The 19,298-nt window shown below is 42.1% G+C and overlaps 2 protein-coding genes and 1 long non-coding RNA gene across 12 annotated transcripts in view; 1 reads left to right on the top strand and 2 right to left on the bottom strand.

Annotated features, from left to right (window-relative positions):
* LOC122875593 (voltage-dependent calcium channel subunit alpha-2/delta-4-like) overlaps positions 1-19,298 on the top strand; it is a 161,337-nt gene that overhangs the window by 82,612 nt on the left and 59,427 nt on the right. For 3 of the 6 annotated variants that reach the window (XM_044194945.1, XM_044194944.1, XM_044194942.1), the window contains exons 12-27: positions 1,445-1,523; positions 1,620-1,753; positions 2,050-2,067; positions 2,920-2,997; positions 3,796-3,876; positions 4,057-4,131; positions 4,345-4,431; positions 5,769-5,840; positions 7,064-7,125; positions 8,248-8,315; positions 8,527-8,572; positions 9,038-9,135; positions 9,373-9,463; positions 9,968-10,060; positions 10,256-10,377; positions 10,488-10,556. In XM_044194945.1, coding sequence (XP_044050880.1) covers positions 1,445-1,523; positions 1,620-1,753; positions 2,050-2,067; positions 2,920-2,997; positions 3,796-3,876; positions 4,057-4,131; positions 4,345-4,431; positions 5,769-5,840; positions 7,064-7,125; positions 8,248-8,315; positions 8,527-8,572; positions 9,038-9,135; positions 9,373-9,463; positions 9,968-10,060; positions 10,256-10,377; positions 10,488-10,556 — 1,273 coding nt within the window. Of the gene's footprint in view, positions 1-1,444; positions 1,524-1,619; positions 1,754-2,049; positions 2,068-2,919; positions 2,998-3,795; positions 3,877-4,056; positions 4,132-4,344; positions 4,432-5,768; positions 5,841-7,063; positions 7,126-8,247; positions 8,316-8,526; positions 8,573-9,037; positions 9,136-9,372; positions 9,464-9,967; positions 10,061-10,255; positions 10,378-10,487; positions 10,557-14,558; positions 15,264-19,298 lie in introns of those variants that run through there. The other 3 variants (XM_044194947.1, XM_044194943.1, XM_044194946.1) reach the window with 2 other exon arrangements.
* Positions 440-9,758, bottom strand: LOC122875603. 5 transcript variants are annotated; one of them, XR_006377844.1, is made up of 6 exons: positions 9,657-9,758; positions 9,342-9,470; positions 1,966-2,049; positions 1,634-1,737; positions 1,463-1,509; positions 440-1,264 (listed from the first exon to the last, which is right to left on the bottom strand). It is a non-coding gene; the product is annotated as an uncharacterized LOC122875603 (long non-coding RNA). The 5 variants fall into 5 exon arrangements; XR_006377847.1 differs by having other exon boundaries at positions 1,634-1,748; XR_006377848.1 differs by having other exon boundaries at positions 1,634-1,779.
* Positions 11,513-14,746, bottom strand: LOC122875600 (leucine-rich repeat and transmembrane domain-containing protein 2-like). Its single transcript, XM_044194955.1, has 3 exons — positions 14,615-14,746; positions 13,299-13,982; positions 11,513-12,973 (listed from the first exon to the last, which is right to left on the bottom strand). The coding sequence occupies exons 1-3, from the start codon at positions 14,658-14,660 to the stop codon at positions 12,492-12,494; spliced, it is 1,212 nt and encodes a 403-aa protein (XP_044050890.1). The 5' UTR covers positions 14,661-14,746; the 3' UTR covers positions 11,513-12,491.

Genomic DNA, 19,298 nt, shown 5'->3' on the forward strand with positions numbered 1-19,298 from the left:
GAAAAGGAGACCCCCCAGATTAACTGGGATTTCCTGGCAAAATACACTCCCCTTCACCAATGAAATGAACTGCTGGAACTGTGCATTTTTAGCATGAGCATGCCTGTATGTTTGTGTGCACATTTACTGAAGACCTACTACTGTGTGTTATCACAAAGTGCAGTTATTACTGATCCAGTTAATTTCATGCTTAAATGGCAAAATTCAGTTGGAATAATGTCAGTAAGGCAGAAGTGCAGAAAAACTTTGAAAGTAAATGTCCTGGAACAAAACTCCTGTACCTTAAACAACCCAAACAGCTGGACGAACCCCTCACCAAAAATGCCTACTGCACATGTGACGGGTTCTTCTTTCATGCCCCTGAATACATTAAAAAAAACTTCAGAACAGCAATAAAAAAAGATGGACATACATCATCAGGAATAGTTTGTTCTATGACTGCTATTGAAGCTCAACTTGTTACCTCAAGAAACGGGTCAATGAGGCAGAATCTGGAGGAAGGTCAGGAGCTCATGGTTATTGGTTAAAAGCTTTAATTATAACAGTGTACGTCTGGTGATCATCAAAAAAATATACTCAAATTAAAAAAAGATGCCATAATTACAGAAACAATCTACACATAGTGACTTTAAAGACTGACAGCTGTTACAAAGGGGAGAGGAGAGGAGAGTAACATAAAAGTAGATGAAGAATACCTGGAGTCAGTTTGTTCAGTATTTCAATCTTTTATTGCCAGATATAGAAAAGATATAGATATAGATGTAGCATCAGGGAGAACCTGGCCAAAATAACAAACCAACCAGCCCTGAGTAGAAATAAAATCACAATACTAAAACTACCCAAAAAGTTACAACCCTCAACTCCCTATCAACACAAAGAAAAACAGGAGAAAAGGGAATGTAACAAGAATAGCAGCTGGGAAGGAGTTAAAGGTAGACGTTAAGATACAAAAAACTTCCTTAACTAATTGATTATCTGATCTAACAGCGAAATCACTTCCTTTCTGACATTAATCCGACAACATACAAAGGAGCTGTGAACCAAGTCCTGACAAAATAGCTCACAATACACAAACACTCTGGGTGTAAGAGGCCTTGAAGTGCAGCTCCTCAGCCTTTATATACCCCCAGACGGACCATGATTGGCTCCCCAGATTGACCAGCCAATAGCACAAGGGAGGAGGAGGAGGAGCTAGAGCTGAGACCCACAGAGCCCGAGGACCAACACAGCACATTTGAACACATTTCATCAGATACACCTCCACCTGTGGGGGGATGTAACACAACAAAAATAAGAATACGCACCATTTTCTAATCCAAAAACATGATAAGTTTAGAAAGTAAGTAATTTAATACCACGAGAAAACATTCAACCATAGCTGGAAGCACCAAATCCTGCCACAACACACACAGCCGGGTGTAAACAGGTGTGTTTCTCTGTTCAGGTGCGAGTCTTCACCTACCTGATCGGCAGAGAGATGACCTTCGCTCAAAACACCAAGTGGATCGCCTGCAACAACAAAGGTCAGCGGTCAGTGTGTGTGTGTGTGTGTGTGTGTTCACCTGTGTTTCTTTGCATACATGCAGTCATATACTGTGTGTGTCTGTGTGTTTTCTCAGGTTACTACACCCACATCTCCACGCTGGCCGACGTGCAGGAGAACGTCATGGAGTACCTGCACGTGCTCAGCCGACCAATGGTCATCAACCACGACCATGACATCATTTGGACGGAAGCCTACATGGACACTGTGGTGAGCCGAGCCGGCCAATCAGAGAGCTTAAAGGAGCAGTTCATTGTTTATACTAGGGATTCACATAAGCATTTAAGCATCTTCCCTAATTGTATCAGATATGAAGTAATAAAACCTTTTTCTACATTTTCATGTTGATTTAAAAGCGAACTACTCCTTTAAATCGACATACTGTACAATCATCTTCATTATCATCATCATCGTCACTTCACCTTCATCTGTCTGTCTGCTTCCTCCTTGTGTTTCGGCTCATTCTCCCATGATCCTCTGGGCCTTTCCCTCCATCGCTCCGGCAGCTTCCCAACACCAAGGAGGTAAAGAAGAAGAAGAAGTAGTTATAGATAAACAGTTAGTTCTTCATCTTCATTCCTGCAGGAGTTTACATGTAGAACAGGACGGTTCTCAATCTGTTTGGCTCCAGACTCTCTTTGAATATGGTTTTAATACTTTAATTACTTCTTAGGAAAATGTATGTTTGAGCCTTTGGCAGCAGAGAGACTCCAGTGTTACTCCTGCTGCGTGACGACAGCACCCTTAAATCAAAAGATCCTCTCCCAGCTCATTGTTTAAGTTTTGAAAGTTAACACAAGTTCAAATAAGTACAGAAGACCTACAGGTTTTGTTGACTTAGTTGCCCCAAACTCTCTGTTCACATTTTATTGGCTTTATGTGCTCCCACACTTTCCAGGAAGAGAGCAGTGTCAGACTTTTCAAAAATGCAATTTCGAGATACGTTAACATATATATTAATGTCTTCTAAGTTATTTCATGACCTCCTGGAGTTGCCTGCCCCTCATGTTGAGAACCACAGGTTTAGATTGTAGTGACTGTAGTACTTTTACCACCAGGGTGTCTTTAAATTTACACAGAACTGCAGCAGTCCTACAGCGCCACCTGGAGATCAACCTCAGAGCTGCACTAGTTGCATACAGTGTCATAATAAACATATTATATTAGTGTATAGATAGAAAAGAATATGCTTTGTAAATAAAATTCAAAGAAATAGTTCTCCTGGCACATCACTGATAGCCGGGTAGAGAAGTAATGCTATGCGCCGCCATTTTAAATGTCCGTCTTATCTTTAAAAATCTTTTCCTCATTTGTGTTTGAAAGTGTGTGTTTTAAAAATGACCACAGTGTGTGTTGAATGTTTTGCTGCGTCCCAGCTCTTCACCACCAAAGCTCAGAGTCTGCTGCTGATGACTTCAGTGGCCATGCCGGTCTTCAGCAAGAAAAGGGAAACGGTCGGTGTCAACTCTGCACATTTATCTAAGAATGAAGTACGATGAGTCACATTAACTGTAAACCCAAAAGTTCTGCCATTTTTTTTTTTTTAAGTGGAGAGAAGTTGATTCTTATGATGTTGGTTTTGTCTTTCTTTGGTCCAGAGTGAAATATCTCAACAAATATTAGATTTTATTGCCATTAAATAGGATGATTCCTAGTGGTGATCCCGACTTTTCCTCTAGTGCCAGCAGCAGGTCGAAGTTTGTCCAACACTTCATGACCTCCAAAACTAATGCCTCCGTTTCTGTGAGCCTCACACGGAAAACATGCTAAACTTTAGCATGCAAATTGTACATATTTTAACAAGCTAACATGAGCTAAACGTTTAGCTAAACGTTAACATGTTAATTAATGTTTGCAGGAAACCAAATTGATTGCAGACAGAAAGTCAGCAAACAGCCTTCATCCAAGATTTTGCAATCTATATTTCATCTAAATGCTTCCACACAGTACCACGGCTCCAGAACAAATAGGTAGCAGATAGACTAATTTACTGATAGGACATCAGGAGTACAAGCTAAAAACGCCACTTTGTACTTCCACGGGAGCAGGAAACAGACAAAAAGTGATTTAATTGTATTTTAAATGCAGTTTAAATGTAATTTAACATTTGAAATACTTCACATCACAAAATTGTTGTTGTATTAAACATCGCAGATCGATGAGATCTAATAGTGTCAGAGGGGAGATTTCTTCAGGTGTCTAAACTCTATATAATTAAGTAGTATTAGTGACCCTGCTGCCTGTCTCTCCAGCTGTCCCATGGGATCCTGCTGGGTGTGGTCGGCTCCGACATCCCACTGATGGAGGTGATGAAGCTGGCACCCAGATACATGGTGAGCTCAGGCCTGTTTAAGATGTGTAGGAAAGTTGTTCTTGGAAATGTTTGAATCATTTCTACTAATTTTGCGGTTTTTATCCACAATAAGACATCAGACAACAGATTTCAAAATAAAAGCTTAAATGCCAACATTCCTTGAGCTTCCTTTCACGTGTTTCTTCTTCTTCCTCCACAGCTGGGAGCTCACGGCTACGCCTTCCTCATCACCAACAACGGTTACATCCTGGCTCATCCTGACCTTCGACCTCTGGTGAGTTCTGTTTCATTACTGCAGAAGACATATTTAGCTCAAGAGCCGCAGGAGCTCTGATTTACTAGATCTCAGAATAGAGATGTGCTCTGACGGTGTAGCAGATGTCCTGAAGGGTCCATTAAGGGGAAAAGGTATTAAGTATTTAAAAGGACAGTTATACAGTATTTCACTACTGACACACACAGTAACAGTGTGTCCTCTATCCTACAGTATAAAGATGGAAAGAAACTGAAGCCAAAGCCGAACTACAACAGTGTGGATCTGTCTGAGGTGGAGTGGGAGGATACAGAGGAGAAGGCAACTACACACACACACACACACACACACACACACACTCAACTAGCGAAATTTGGATGGTGGATGAACAGCATGTTGGAATGACACCCTTCACATATTGTAATCTATCTATCTGTAATTTATAGTCTAATGCCGGGCTCAGACTACACGATATCAGCCTGACAATAGCCCGACCCGACAGACGTAGGGCGTCGGGAACAAAAACGGGCGTCTGATGCGACAATTGATGGTTTTATCCCATGTAGTGCATCATAGTCGACAACAACCGACGCCGGCATCTGGGACGCCTCACGACGTCCCGACAGAAAGGCGGGCGTGTTCTGTGACGTTCACCAAAAGCAGCACTCTACAACTGTAAACACGGCGAAGCGAAAGAGTAAGGATGTTGCTGGTGCTGTGAAACAGAGGAAAGGTCACAGTCGTCTTTTTTGTTTTTTAGGCTTTTTCCGAACAGCCAGTATCATACACACCACTTCAGACGCCATTGTTTGTTTACATTCTTGTTTCCGGAAGTCGGTCCCTAGCACCTCCTTCCATAGATACATACACACATATATATAACCTCCTTCCTGATGACATCATGACGGTTGTGACCAAGCGGCAACCTCCGGAGCTGAAAAATGAAGCCAACAGGAAGTGCCAAAAACTGCAGTTCATTAAATGGCCACTTGAGGCGGCCTCCAAAAGCGAGTCAGTCCCCACAGAGCCCCGTGTGAAAATGTCCAACTTCACAGCAGAAATAAACATGTTTACAGCCTGGAACGAAAAACGGTTTTGGTCTCTGTAGCTAATTTCCCCGTTCATGACAACTGTGAGGGGGTGATTTTTTTTAATAACTCACCGGTTTAAATTATATTAAGGCTTAAAGTTACACATAATTAAGGACGTGGCCGCTTTGAGTGACAGGTGGGTGTCCTATCAGGTGGATTGCCGCTAGGTGGTTCCGCAACCGGCTTCCTTCGGCCCGCCTCAGCTCCACCTCTTGGCTCATTTTTTGATTAGCCGGAGTCTGGGACTGCCAAGATGGCGTCGGCCGGAGCCGCTGGGAGCCGCCCACTTTGAGCTTCATAATGGTTCTTCAGAAACCTACGGGTGACGTCACGGACACTACGTCCATGTTTTATACAGTCTATGGTCGTGAAAGACAGCAAGCTATGATTGGGCGGGGTCATGTCTCTCGGCCGAGTCACAGCAAGAATTTATGACTCTATAATCGCTTAATCTGACACAGTGACCATCTTAACAGACAAAAGTCTCATGTAGTCTGAACCCGGCATAAGAGGAAGCAAAAACGAATTTGACTTTGTATTAAACTTGTTCTTGCCTCGCACCTCCAGCTGAGAACAGCCATGGTGAAGGGAGAGACTGGCAGCAGCAGCCTGAGCATCAGAGCGTCAGTGGATAAAGGGGTGAGGAGTCAATCAATTCACATAGTTTTAATCACAGTATCTTAATACAACACCCCAAATCATTTTCATACAAGTAAAAGTTTTGTTTCTATAACAAAATGTAGGGATGATGCGATCTATCCTGGAGATGTCAGTCAGGTGTGTCTCTTTAAGTGGTGTCTGCATCATACTGCCTTTACCACACAACAAGTGATGTAATTAAAGTTTCTGGTTTGTTTGAAATAAACTGCAGAAGTAGCACTGAGTTGTTAGCATGAGCAGTGACAGCTGCCATTGCTGACACAGTGTAGTATGGCAAATAGTTCAATACCAGCATTCAGAATAAAATCACAGGATTTTTAGTGTGGTGTTGATGAACTTAACAGAAACTAAACTGCTTCTCACAGCTCAGAAAACTTTAAAATAAGTCATAAAGTCTAGGAAAGAAGTGTCACTAGCTTTTTGAGACATTTTAATACTTGAAATTGACAGTAGTGTTTCCACCATCACAGTTTAGTGTTATGTTTGTCAGTGCACAATCAAACTTTTTAGGATTTACTGACAGTAATTCATTGTATACTACTATTAAGTACTGTCACAAGTGTGTACATAATGTTGACTTTATAGTATATTGTATGGAATTAGGACTAACCTGTAGTTTCCCTCCAGCTCAGTAGTTGGCAGTAATGCTTTGTGCTTAATTCCACGAAGAAGAACGCTCCCTGATTGGTCTTCATCTGACTGGCAACAGTTATTGAGAACAGCCGGTTGTGCTTTTAAAATGTCAGTTTGTCTGAACACAGCTGATTTTAGCTGTCAGCTAACCATAACAACTGTTTAGCTAACCCTCACTGTCACATGCATCACACCAGCTGAAGTAGCTACCAGAGGCCAGCATTAGCATTGGCATATCTTTACCATCAGTATCTGTTAGATAAAACTGTGGGCTAATTGGCTAGCTGACAGTTCAGGCTAACACAGGTGAGTCATGTCAGTGTTCTGTAGTGGAGACCAGAGCTAAAGATGAGACTTTTATGAGTCGCAGTAAACTTATGGAATCTACCTGACGAGACTGGATGGATGTACAGACACAACAAGCTGCTCCAGCTCTGCTCACAGCCTGGATGCTGGATTAGCTGTGATGGGGATCCAGCCGGTTGGTTTGTGACTGAACAGTTAAAATGTTCGACAGCGACAGTGACTGATAACACAGATCATAACGTGGTTCCCTTCTCCTCCAACAGAAACGACCTCTGTACCTCGTCAATGACTACTTCTACACAAACATCGATGAGACACCTTTCAGGTAAATCAGTTGTTTTCTCTTCAAGCCTTTTAAACAACTTTACAGGGTCTTTTGAAGACGCTAAACTGATGTTTTATTCCATCTGTGCCTGATCATTTAAGGTAATTGAGTAAGTCTTTGTTAAACTGTCCTGTGAGGCATCCGTCAAAAGATCCATCATGTGTCCCTGGTACATCAGTCACTAGTTTCTCCATATTAAGATGTTAGCATATGCTATAGTTAATTGCCTTTCCTTCCTGCTGTTGATGTGTTTTACGCATTGTTCCAAAAATAATTCTGGTGTTAGAGGTTGAAGTTGTATTGTCTCATACAGGGTTTCTTTCTTGGCTCATACAAATCTACAACATGATACTGAGGTTTTCTGTCCTGATAAAAGAGTATCTACTGCTGCACTAGAGAGTCAAATGCGAGCGGCTCGTCGTTCAAAGTAAAGTAGAATTGAAGATGCAGGTTAGCACGACGTATTCAAACAGCAAAACAACATGTAAAGTACAAGATGGACAGATTGACGAAGAGAAAAATAAGTATTAGTAAGTATAAATGGATTTTTCTCTCATGTTCACCCTAAGTGTAGCAGGAAAACAAACTCTGCAAGTTTAACTTACATCTTTTAATTGCAGAACAGTAACTTAGGTAAAGGTTGAAGGAAACATGCGGTTCATGTTGATAATGTCAATAAAATAACATGCAACTTGACTTTCGTTGCAAAAAATTTCCCTAATATTGTTTATAGTTGATAAAGATTTAATTGGATTTAAATGTTCCACTCAGTGCATCTTTGGCTCATTTAAAAACATTTGAAATTAAGGGATCCTTATCAAAAAAGTGTGTTTATATTATGTGTTTATTTAAAAAAAAAAAAATATTAGCCAATATATCGTTTGTATCAGTTTTTTGTATCACAGATGTCAACCTCATAAATCCAGTATTGGCCGGTCTCTGTTGTCATCCCTCCGCAGTGAATTTGACCAAAAGGACACCGTCTCTAAACTGTGGTGTTTTTCTTCAGTTGTATCTGTGTGATTTGACCACTAGAGGGCAGCATTTTAAACTGTTTATTATTAAATGTCCAGTCAGTGTTGAGAGGTTTCCCTGTCTCACCTCTTCCATGTGTCTCTGCAGCTTCGGCATGGTGCTGACGAGGGGTCACGGAAAGCTGATGATTATGGGAAATGTGTCTGTGGAGGAAGGTACGATTTCCCGTAATAACTGCTGTATCTGATGCTGCAGTTGGTTAGAAAAATGCGACTTAGTCAATGAATCAACACACTCAATCCCAGAATGTGTAGACGGGGTGCTGAATCCTCTAGAAAAATACAGCCTCATACACACGACCACACGACAGCTTCTTAAACTGAAGTGCACGGAAGTAAATCTGTGTGTTTGTACCTTCCTCCGCAGGCCTGCATGATCTCACCTCCCCAGACCTCAGCATCGCTACTGAGTGGTATGTAAACATGAACTGATATTTAAAACAGTAGATTTCATCAGAACGCAGCAATTCAACCTTTAATCAGGTTATATGTGCAGAAGACACAGACGAATGAGTCAAACCGATCACCAAATGACAAATAATGTTGTATTATTGTACCGTACATTACAAGGTGAGTGGGAGGGGTCAGTAGTGAGAGCAGGAATAGCAGAAGGTTAATTAGTCTACTTTAATCATTTATGTGTAATGGGAGTCCAAGTAATGGAATGACATAAGATTAGAGATGTGTATTTAAAAGTAAGTCAGGATTTGTACGATTTAAGTCTTTCCCTTCCCTAAAATCTTTTCAGAAATCAAATAATGTGTTTTTTCCCCTAAACTCTATCTAGAATCAATTGAAAACGTATTAAACTCCCAGCAGCATGTAGGCAGGTTTCTGTGTCGCTGTTTATCCCGGTTTAATAAACCTCGTTTCCTCAGGACGTACTGTGAGACGGACATCGACCCCAGCCACCGAAAATACACTCAGCTTCAAGCCGCCATCCGCTACCTGCTGGGCAAGGAACCCGACCTCAAGTGTAGGTTTCTGACACTAAAATAATAAACCCATGAAGTGTCTCTCCCATATATTTCTATTAGCTCCATTTTATATTTATACAAATTATAAGTCCGTTTTAATGAATTATAATACTTTGATGAAAGGGTCAATATGAGAATCTTAACATTTAAGAAGTTCTTGTTCAGAGTGATTTGTTTGTTTATTTGACCTTAATTTAAAAGTCACCTTTGTTTGACCGGGCCTGTCTGTTGCCTAGGCGACGAGGTGCTGCTGCAGCAGACTCTGTTTGACGCCGTGGTAACGGCTCCGCTAGAAGCCTACTGGAACGCCCTGATGCTCAACGACAGGTGAGACCTGAGATATTCAGCACATTTACATTTTACACCTGATAATGTGAAGCATTAAAGGGTCAGTTCACCCAAAAATACATGAATAAATAAAAACATCTTGCTGCAAACACTTGGAACCTGAAATAGCTTTCTATCAAAGATAAAGGGAATAATAAAACTTTTGACAGTGACAGTTTCTGCAAAAACTCACTGCTGTTGCGTTTTCCTGCTTCGACCACCGCAACAAAATCCTATTCACGTTTGTGGTGTTATGAGCCGTCGTTCTGCAGTTTTTTTTACTCCTCACAAACACGGCTGTAGCTGATTTCACTGCGAACTGCCGTTAAAAAGGAGGACGAGATGAGTGAAATCAGCTGCTGTGACGTTTGGTTTGTCTGAACTTGTAGTTCACTGCAGGAGAGACAAAACAAGCTGTTAAACAGATAATTAACTTCCATCCTCTGTCTTGTGTTTCTGTGTGTGTGTGTGTGTGTGTGTGTGTGTGTGTGTGTGTGTGTGCAGGGTGGAGCCAGGGGTTGAGACGGCCTTCCTCGGTACTCGTGCCGGCCTGATGAGGATCATGAGATACGCAGGAGTGGAGACCAGAGTGGCAAAGTAAGACTCAAACCAGACAGCGTTCACAGTTTGTGTGTCCAGTTCACTTTGTTCAGCACACAGTTTGTCTCTGAGGAGTTTACAGACAGAGACTCAACAAAAAGAAACTCAAGGAAACAAAAACATAGTCAAAGTTAATTTCTGTGCCAGGTTTCAAAGTAAAATGTTGTCTGAAGTTGAACTTCCACTCGACAGAAAGTTTCTGACTCCGGCTGATAAAGACAACCTGTACACCATCGATCACTTCCCCCTGTGGTACCGCCTGGCCGTGGAAAACACTCCTGGAAGCTTCTACTACTACCCCGTCAACGACAAAGGTCCGTCTCTTCAGCGCTTAACATTTATTTCTACTACAAAAAAGTAGATTATCACTATCATTAGATATGTCCCCAATCAGCTAATCCTGAGGTAAATCTTCTCTCAACAGGAGTGAAATACATCATAGCGACGACAGCAGTGACGGTGTCATCTGAAGGAAAGACGGCCATGGCTGGAGGTGAGTCGCACTGCTGCAGCTCTGATTCAAAACACTCAACATTCAAGCTGTGGAGTCTTTTAAAATGTGACTATGGAGCTGGAAATTTAAATAACATGAGAACCAAAACAAGAGAGTAACATTTGTCAAAGCAACAGCTGACTAGAGAAAAGGGACTACCAGCTGCAACCTGAGACTGACTAAATATTTCCACTTTCCACACGTTTATGGCTTTTCATTGACATAAAATAAGAAAATTCAAGCATGAATCTGGAGTTGTCCAGGATGCGTGACCAGGTTACATTTTGGATATTGTAATGCTTGACTTAAAGAGATAAGAAAATGTTTGCAAGCCTGTCGTAGAACCTGCAGTAAGATGTTACCTTTCTTCCATCTTTTTTTGTATTAAATAGTTGAGGAATCCACAGTGTCAGGAGTCAGGGATTCTCAGTAAATAGACAATTTCAAAGGGATTCAAACATCCCGACACAAAGCATCTAGTTTGCTACTATTAGTGTTGATACTAATCCCTAACTGCGCAGAGACTGTGATGTTACTGTGATGGTGGAGTTTCACAGCTCTGGCAAGTCGTTAAAGATTTTTGTGGATATGAGAGGAATAGAATAAAACAAGGTCTTAAGTGTTTGAGAAAATGAATGAATGGCCTTGAAAGGTTTTTTTTATTTTTATTGCTTTGTTTGTTTGATAAGTCCATAGATTCAAATGTCTAAGTTCAGAGAGTTGATGAATTTCATCAGTATTCCTGAGAGGATTTCAGCAGGATTTCTTGACTTGACGTGATGTGGAGATAAACATGATCATGTTGTTTGTCTTAATCGCAGAACATGTCAACAGAACATGTCAATGCCGAATCCTTGAATTTTCTTTCATTTCATCTTGAGAGTGTGGTTCACTTTGAGTCGTCATGTGAACTGAGCCGTCTTGTTCTGTGGCTGTCAAGAAGAAAATATAAACTGTTTAGATAAATAGATTTTATTATCTTCAGCATGATTAACAGTCCTTGAGTTGAATTTGAGACAATGTTTCATGTGCATATCACAGAAAATATGGACTAAATAAATCAAAACACATGGCATTTGCAGTATATGTGGGGTGATACCCTCACACATTTTCAGTCAGTATCTCAAACTTTGCTATGGTGGGAATAATTGTTGTTTTACCTGTTTGTCATAGAGCTTGAGAGTTTGTTTGTGCTGGACTGAAAGTAGTTGTAGCTCAAAGCTTTTTTCTCTAGGTGGCAGTACAGCTCTAGTATTGTTTGAATGCATTGTAACTCGGTGATTAGGCTTAAAACAACACTTCTCTGACAGCAGTAGAGCTCTTAACATGGTTTAAAGTGTCTGGTTTTTGGAGGGAATTCAACAGGCCATCCACGTAACAGAGGTACAAAGAATAATTTCTCAAAGTGGGGGCGTTAAAGATAACACAAATAAATAAAATACACAACTGATCAAGAAGTATAAGGAGCATTTGTGCAACAAACAACAGGAGAAATGTCACATTTCACAGATTCACAGACATTTGTACTTTTGTAGTTTTGGAGCTTGTGCTTGTTGGGCTCACATACAAAGACAGACAGCTTGAACAAAAAGGTAGTTTCATATTTCTAAAGAAGAATCAAAAACACAGATGAAGGGAAGTCGAGGTGCAGAAGTGCCAAACAGCAGCTTCAGAGGAATTTAAAAGCTGGCTGAGAGATGCAGCGCGGGGAACAACAATTCACAGAGCATCCATACATTAAAAGAAGTGCTGCAGCATTCCAGTTTCACTGAATCTAGTCCGGTCCATTAGCTGTACAATCAGTGCCCGCCCAGAGATTTTCAGCACAATCACAGAGCTGCAGGGTTTCTCTCTGCAGACGCTGTGTCATCAATGATGAGAGCAGAAGCAGTCAGAGCGGCCCGGAAGGATCTGAAATCAGTAAAAAGCAGTGGGTCAGAAGCTGCTGATTCGATACCCATGCACGATGCTGCAGGCCTCTTTGGGCAGCGTCTCCTTTGGCGAGTTCGGAGATGACATTTGCCCGTCCTCCAGGTCTGTCTCGGCTCCGGACTCAGCCATCAGGGGCTGGCCACGGTTCTTCATCTCCCTCTGGTACCGCGCCATCAGCGAGGCGTAGACGCAGCCGTAAGTTGCTGCGACCACCATCATGACACACACTGTGCCACAAATCACACCCGCAACTATTTGCGTGCCGTGTGCTCGGCGGACACTGACGGGCCGGTACCGCTGGCGAACACATTCCTCGTTGCTGCTGACCCGGCCAGGCGGGCAGGGAGGCCGGGTGGCATAACCTGATGCGCCCTCTTTGGTCGGACTCTGCAGGCAGTAGCTGAACATCTCTGCTGGCACGCTGCGGATATCCCTGCCCTTCAAATCCCCAGGGAGACTGCACTGCAATGCATCTACCTGCCCATCTATAAAACAGACGGAGAGAGGAAACAAAAAAAGAGAGGGGGAGGGAAAAGGTGAAGTAGAGGAGAGGAGGAAGAAAGATACCGGGAGAGACAGGGGAGGATTTAGAGAGATCGAGGTCATTATATTCTTAGATGTCTTTGCTCAGCATACATCCATCCTACAAAGCGGAGATTAATTGCTTCGATTAGACAGCTTTTGAAGTACAGACTCAAAATACAAAGTGATTTGTTCCGGTACGGTCTTAAAGCACTGTAAGCCGACTGCCAAAACTATCATCTTAAGAGTATTTGAGATTTGGAGAGGCCTGCTAACAGCCCTGCTCACCCCTGTAAATCAACCACTCCATCCAGTGCTTGAAGTCTCTCAGCTTGCAGTCGCACTCCCAGGGATTTCCCGCCAGCTGGAGCTGCTGTAGCCCCACCAGGGGCTCGAAGGTGACTCTGTCAAGGGCCACCAGCCGGTTGCTGGCCAAGGACAGCCAGGCGAGTCTCGGAAGCGGATCCAGCAGGCCCTTGGGCAGCCACAGGAGGCCATTGGAGGACAGGTCGAGCCCTCGCAGCCGCCACAGCCCCTTGAAAGCCTCCTTGCTCAGGCCAACGCTCCCTTGACTTCCATTCAAGCCCTGCTGGACCTCTGTGCTGCTGTTGGGGTCAGCCGTTGCCAGGCGCACCCCGAGGTAGTTAGCAGAGATATTGAGCCAGCGCAGGCTGCTCAGGCCAGAAAAAGCTCCAGGCTGTAGGGTGGAAAAGTGGTTCTGGGAAAGATCCAGGAGCTCCAGGCTGCTGAGGTTCGACAATTCAGTCGTGCCCAGGGAGGAGAGGTTGTTCTGGGGTAGGCGGAGGATCAGAGAGTCCTGGTCCACCAGTACCAGGATGGGCGTCAGAGAGAGAAGGCCGACAGCGGAGCAGTCAGTGGTGTTACCATAGCAGGTGCAGACACCAGGACAGCCGTGGACCGAGCCCAGCAGTCCCAGTAGAACCAACACCAGACTGGACATTCCTGCACAGACTGGAAGGCATGAGAAACAAACAGGACAACGGCATCCATTAAACTGCCAAAACTCAAAACTATACAGAGACACTTTTTATCAGTTATCTTGCAGCGACATCTCACCATTAACTTGTTTGTAATTCTGTTGGTTTATGAAACTTTTATTCTATTTCTGCGCTCATTGTAAGTCTGTGAATTCAAGCTGTTCCCTTTGTTTTCTTGAATGTGGCTCTTCGTTGTAGTTGGTAGATTTTTGTCTCATGGAACCAGACCTCTGATTCATCAAGCTCATGGAGGTTTGGAGTAACTGAGGCTCAAAAGTCAGCAAGATACAGAACAGAACGCTGAATTTGAAGGTGCTGCGTCTGTTTCGAACAGTCAAACTTCTGCTTCAGATTTACAAAAAAATCTTGTTGAATCTGAATTTTGAAGTCACAACAACACTGCAGCAACAACAATTGAGGAAATTATAAAGAATAGAAAGGAAATCAAAGCTAAAACTTCATAAAAATGGTTCACTGTCTGCTTCATTTACACCTGTGGAGTCGATTGTTGTTGTGATGTGGATTACAAACTACATACATTCTGTACCAGCTCTAAACGTGGATACAAGCATCAGTGTGACGGATGAAGCGTCTGTCCAGACTCACCCAGACTCTCCAGGTGAATTCGTCCATACTGGTCCAGGTTCCTCATGTCTGTCACCTCGACTCTACTGCAGCTTTAGACTCTCATCAGGCTGTCCTCGCTCTCTGCCGGCTCACACCAACGTCCAGCTGTGGAGAAGGTCCTGGAAAACAGAAACAGAAGAGGAGATGGTTGTTCAGGAGACATGGAGTTGTGAAGTGAAAAGTGCAGCTGTTTCTAGAAGTATTTTCCCCCCTGTAAATTGAAATTTGAAAGTTTTCTTTTAATGATGTACTCAGTGTTCCTCAACATTAATTGAATGATACAATGCGTAATCTTTAGCTTCAGCTCGCTGTTAGTGGAGCACACAGCAGAATTTAAACTCTGAGATTGGATGTTTCTTTCTGAAAAGCTGAGATTCTGTTTCAGTTTTTGTGCCCACAGGCGTGTACCTTTTGACTTTTTACTAAAAACCTGATATTTTTAGCGCAGTCATTTTTTGTACTGGTGATTAAAACCACAAGAGTTTCATGTTCTACTGCATTTCCAGAATAATTTCCTTTGAGCTTTGTTTAGATTTATTTTGCTCTCTTTCAGCTCCACATGCCTTTACTTTCATTCATCTCACTGTTAGCAAATTATAAATTCACTAGGGCTGCACATTATGGTAAAAAAAAATCATATTGCGATTATTTTGATAGATATTACGATTGCGATATGATTCAGGATTAGTGTGAATGATCACAATTTTCATTTTCACTGCAAAAACTAATAAAATCATGATGATGTGACATTTGTTGGAGTCTGTACCAAACAAACATGTTTTCTTACATCTGGAGAACAAGAATTGTAGGCCGGGGCGTCTCTGCAGCTCTACAGTACTTCATTATAACGCTGGTTTGTCTCACATTTTACCTTTATCAAAAAATTGCAGCTTCTGCGATTTCAATAATAATTGCGATTAATTGTGCAGCAGGGATTCAAACTGATGATTTTCTTTTCACAAGCCTGTTTCTCAAACCTCTCGGCCGCCATAAAGAGTGCATCTCGATAGGCAAGATTAAGTGGAGTATTTTGTGTGTACTGATTTAAAAAAACATCAACAGCTTAGTCTCTGGTAGAGCTGATCTACAGTGTATTGGCATTACAGGCCGGAGTTGTGCTGCAATTCACAGCGTCCTCATTCCTTTTCATTCTTTGCCTTTCTCGCTCAGAGAGAACACACAAGGAGCTTCACGATGAAGTGAAATAATCCTCTGTTTTCATCCAGCAAAACCAACACCGGAGAAAAGTCAATGCCAACTTCTGTCTCCTTAACGCCCACTTGCAATTCCTGTACGCTGCAGATACAGTAGCGCGTCAGCATTTTTTCACACAATTAAGAAAAATGTTTTTTTGATGATTCGTTCGTTTTTAATTCACTCATTTTCCTCCTCTTGATATCTCTGGCAGTTTGAGGCACTCAGATATGCAGGGGGAAGTGTGCATGAGAGATAAAGCTGCAGAAGAAAAGAAAAGCGCTGTCACTCCATCATCCGTCTGTAGCTGCTATAAAGAGCCAGAGAAACGCTGCCTCAAGGTCTTTCTTTTGTTGCAGGACTTTTCTATTGTTAAGTTGGCACAAAGATGCCTGTCAGTCTGTTGCGGACTGCGTGAGGCAGGAAGGTGCCTTCAGGCCACAACTGACATTACAAAACAGGAGAAATTACAATGCAGGTAGAGGAGGGAGATAATCGGAGGACATATGGAGAGGCAAATGTGACTCCCAAAGAATATTTGACGTCACTTCACATCATCAAGAGACCAAAAAGTAGAAGTGCAAAGTCAGAGCTTTAGTTCCCAGGTGATAATCACAAACAAATCCTCTACATATGTATAGAGGATGAAGTACAGTAAGTACTGATGCTCAGAGTATTTGCAGGTTTAGACCTTTCGTACCAGAAAAACGGCTGAAACAACCCATGTTTGCGTTTCCTGAGGTGACCTCTTGCTGTCATGCAAATAATGATATATTACCACAAAACCTCTCAAGGAGGAGGACGGGTGGGTGGCTGAGTATACAACGCATATGAAAGTTTGCATCAATCAGTCATCGTCATCGTTGCCAAATCCAGGCTTGAACATGCTTCTCAGTCTGCACACGCACAGGTGTCGCTCAGAGACGTTTGCGCGAGTATTTTCTTTTGAGCTGTATGGATTTTGAGTATAATGTTAATACTTTCAAATCTGCCTCCTGACATGAAGTTGGATCAACCAATATGCTTGTTTGACATGCTGGGCCACACAACAAGTTGTTGAGACTTGCTAGTTGTGTCGGGCTCCTCTTCGAGCCTCTGCAACCTACAGTAGTTACCCATAACACCCTTCTCTGCGTAGATCTGCAAAGAAGTTTGTGTGTTTCGCAGAAGTATAATTCCCACTTAAGCACTGATTTAGTGATTTGCAGTTTTTTTGATGTTTACGTTTAATATCTTGTCTCAACAAATGTTGATGACTATATTTCAACATGTAATTAGGAGCTGCTAACTTGAATGTCTCAACCCATTGGGTGAATTTAAACTTTTAATTTTGGACCTTTTTAGAGATGTCTATGATGCTATTTGTATATACTGTACATGCTTGTGTGTGACTGGCTATGTTTATTGTTGATCTCTATTAATTTCTTCTGCTATACTCAGATGTCTCTTGCAAAAGAGATGTTGATCCCACTAAGATTACCTGATGAAACAATGGTATATATATATATATATATATATATATATATATATATATATATATATATATATATAGAACTTAGACATCTAAAACAGCTTTCACTTTCCAAACACATTTACCCCAAGTTAATCTTAGACATCTAGTCATCTTTTGATCTGCAAATCACCAAAACAGTGCCTACAGTGGTTTCTTTTAACCATGAAGGCAATCTTTTTATAATCTTAACTGGGTAGTTTTAATATTTACACTAAATGCGAAGTGAATTTTAAAATCTGAATGACAGCAATGTAGATTAATGGAAAATGGAAGTAGGCAAACATATGCGAAATTGCATCAAGGACTTGAAAATGTTTTTACTTGAGCAAAAAGTCTGGAACTGTCCCCAAGCTTTATGTTTCCACCATCGAAACATAGAGACAAGAGGAAAAAGGAGTAACATCAGTCAGAGGCTGAACTGCAAACATGTACAATTACAGTGAAAATGTGCGTCAGAAAAAGCTCATATAAATCTAAATCGGACAGTTACGTGGGTCGTTTCGGAGCTGTGACATTAAGTTTTATCAGACCCTAGAATGTCCTATGGAGAAGATGACCTCTGACCTCTCTCCCTGTCTGATGGTTGTAACAGATGGACATTGAATCATGTTACACATTGTGGAAACAGGAGGAAGGATTTACAGAAAAACACGATCTCGCCTTACATAAATCCTGCAGACACTGCCGAATAATTATAACCACGAAGTCCACTGCGACGTCTTTGTCGAAAGACTTTAACTTTGGGAATAACGTACAACATTGTACACCATCAAAACACTGCACGCACCCACTGTTGCGTGATTTTACACACTCAAACACATATATAGCTGCAAGCCGAGGACCAAAACAAAACCAAACGTAGGGGTTGGTATGTCATCTTCTGTTTATCAAGAGCTGAAGTTGCTCCTGGCTGCTTTTCTGCTGTTCACCAGCTCTCCTCATTCATTCGTCACTCTGAGCATGCCCTCCTCTCTGCACTCCTTGGCGTCTCTTTCTTTGGACTTGTGGCTTTTATGGAAACCACAGAGAGCATAGAGACTGCTGGGTGTAGGTCGAGGACGTCAGATTCACCTAAACTCAAACTTTACCCGGCAGGTTTATCTGTAAAATACAAAGTCTACCAACCTTTCCAGGCCAAAGAAAATCACGGACTTGTGTCTTTTGTACACATCATCATCATGTTTTATTTTAGGATGTGGATGGTGCTTTTATCTGATAATGTAACTCATAAAATGAGACTTTAAAGAGGGATGATTAGCAGCCTACTCACTAGGGCTAGGTCTGGTTTCAAGTTTTTTGATAATGCCTGAGTTGGCCAAGTCAGTGGTTCGGTCCACCTCTTTGGTCCAGACTGAAACATCTGAACAGATGTTGGATGCATTGCCATGAAATGTGGTACTCCAGAGGATCCTAATGACTTTGGTGATCCCCTGGCTTTTCCTCTAGCGCCACCAGCAGGTCGAAGTTTTCACTTATCAACTGAAATGTTCATGTTCCCCTCAGGACGAACTGTAATAACTTTGGTGATCCTGTGACTTTTCATCTAAAATGCGTTGTTCACCCCTGCACTTAACCCATGCTGATTGGCTGATCCAACTTCCTGGTAGGAGGCGGGTTTTGAAATAGTACGAAAAGTGAACTGTGCTTTCCATAAAGATGCCTCGTGCTTTGTTTTTACTGTGATTTTGATTGTGGATTTTATGTCACTTCATGTCCATAAATTGGGTTTCCTGCTCCAGAAGAACACGGTTCACCTAATTTTACAGTACAGGAAGGATCCTCTTGTGATGACAGCTTAGAAAATGCTTCCATAGTTATAGAAACTAAAGAGAAAAATGTCTTCATGTCCTTCAGTAGTTGATTTTTATGGAGTCGTTGAAACAGTTTGTGAAAAGCACCATCAACCAGATTAGCGCCGCCCACACAGCAGTGACGGGTCACAGATTAAAACTGTGG

The sequence above is a fragment of the Siniperca chuatsi genome, linkage group LG4, assembly GCF_020085105.1.
Source record: "Siniperca chuatsi isolate FFG_IHB_CAS linkage group LG4, ASM2008510v1, whole genome shotgun sequence".
Taxonomy (NCBI): domain Eukaryota; kingdom Metazoa; phylum Chordata; class Actinopteri; order Centrarchiformes; family Sinipercidae; genus Siniperca; species Siniperca chuatsi.

Excerpts from the sequence above, each read along its gene's own strand:
- LOC122875600 (XM_044194955.1), bottom strand. The coding sequence starts at position 14,660 with ATGAGGAACCTGGACCAGTATGGACGAATTCACCTGGAGAGTCTGG. Across the intron at positions 13,983-14,614 it reads AATTCACCTGGAGAGTCTGG|TCTGTGCAGGAATGTCCAGT; the intron begins GTGAGTCTGGAC and ends CATGCCTTCCAG. Across the intron at positions 12,974-13,298 it reads GGAGTGGTTGATTTACAGGG|ATGGGCAGGTAGATGCATTG; the intron begins GTGAGCAGGGCT and ends TCTGTTTTATAG.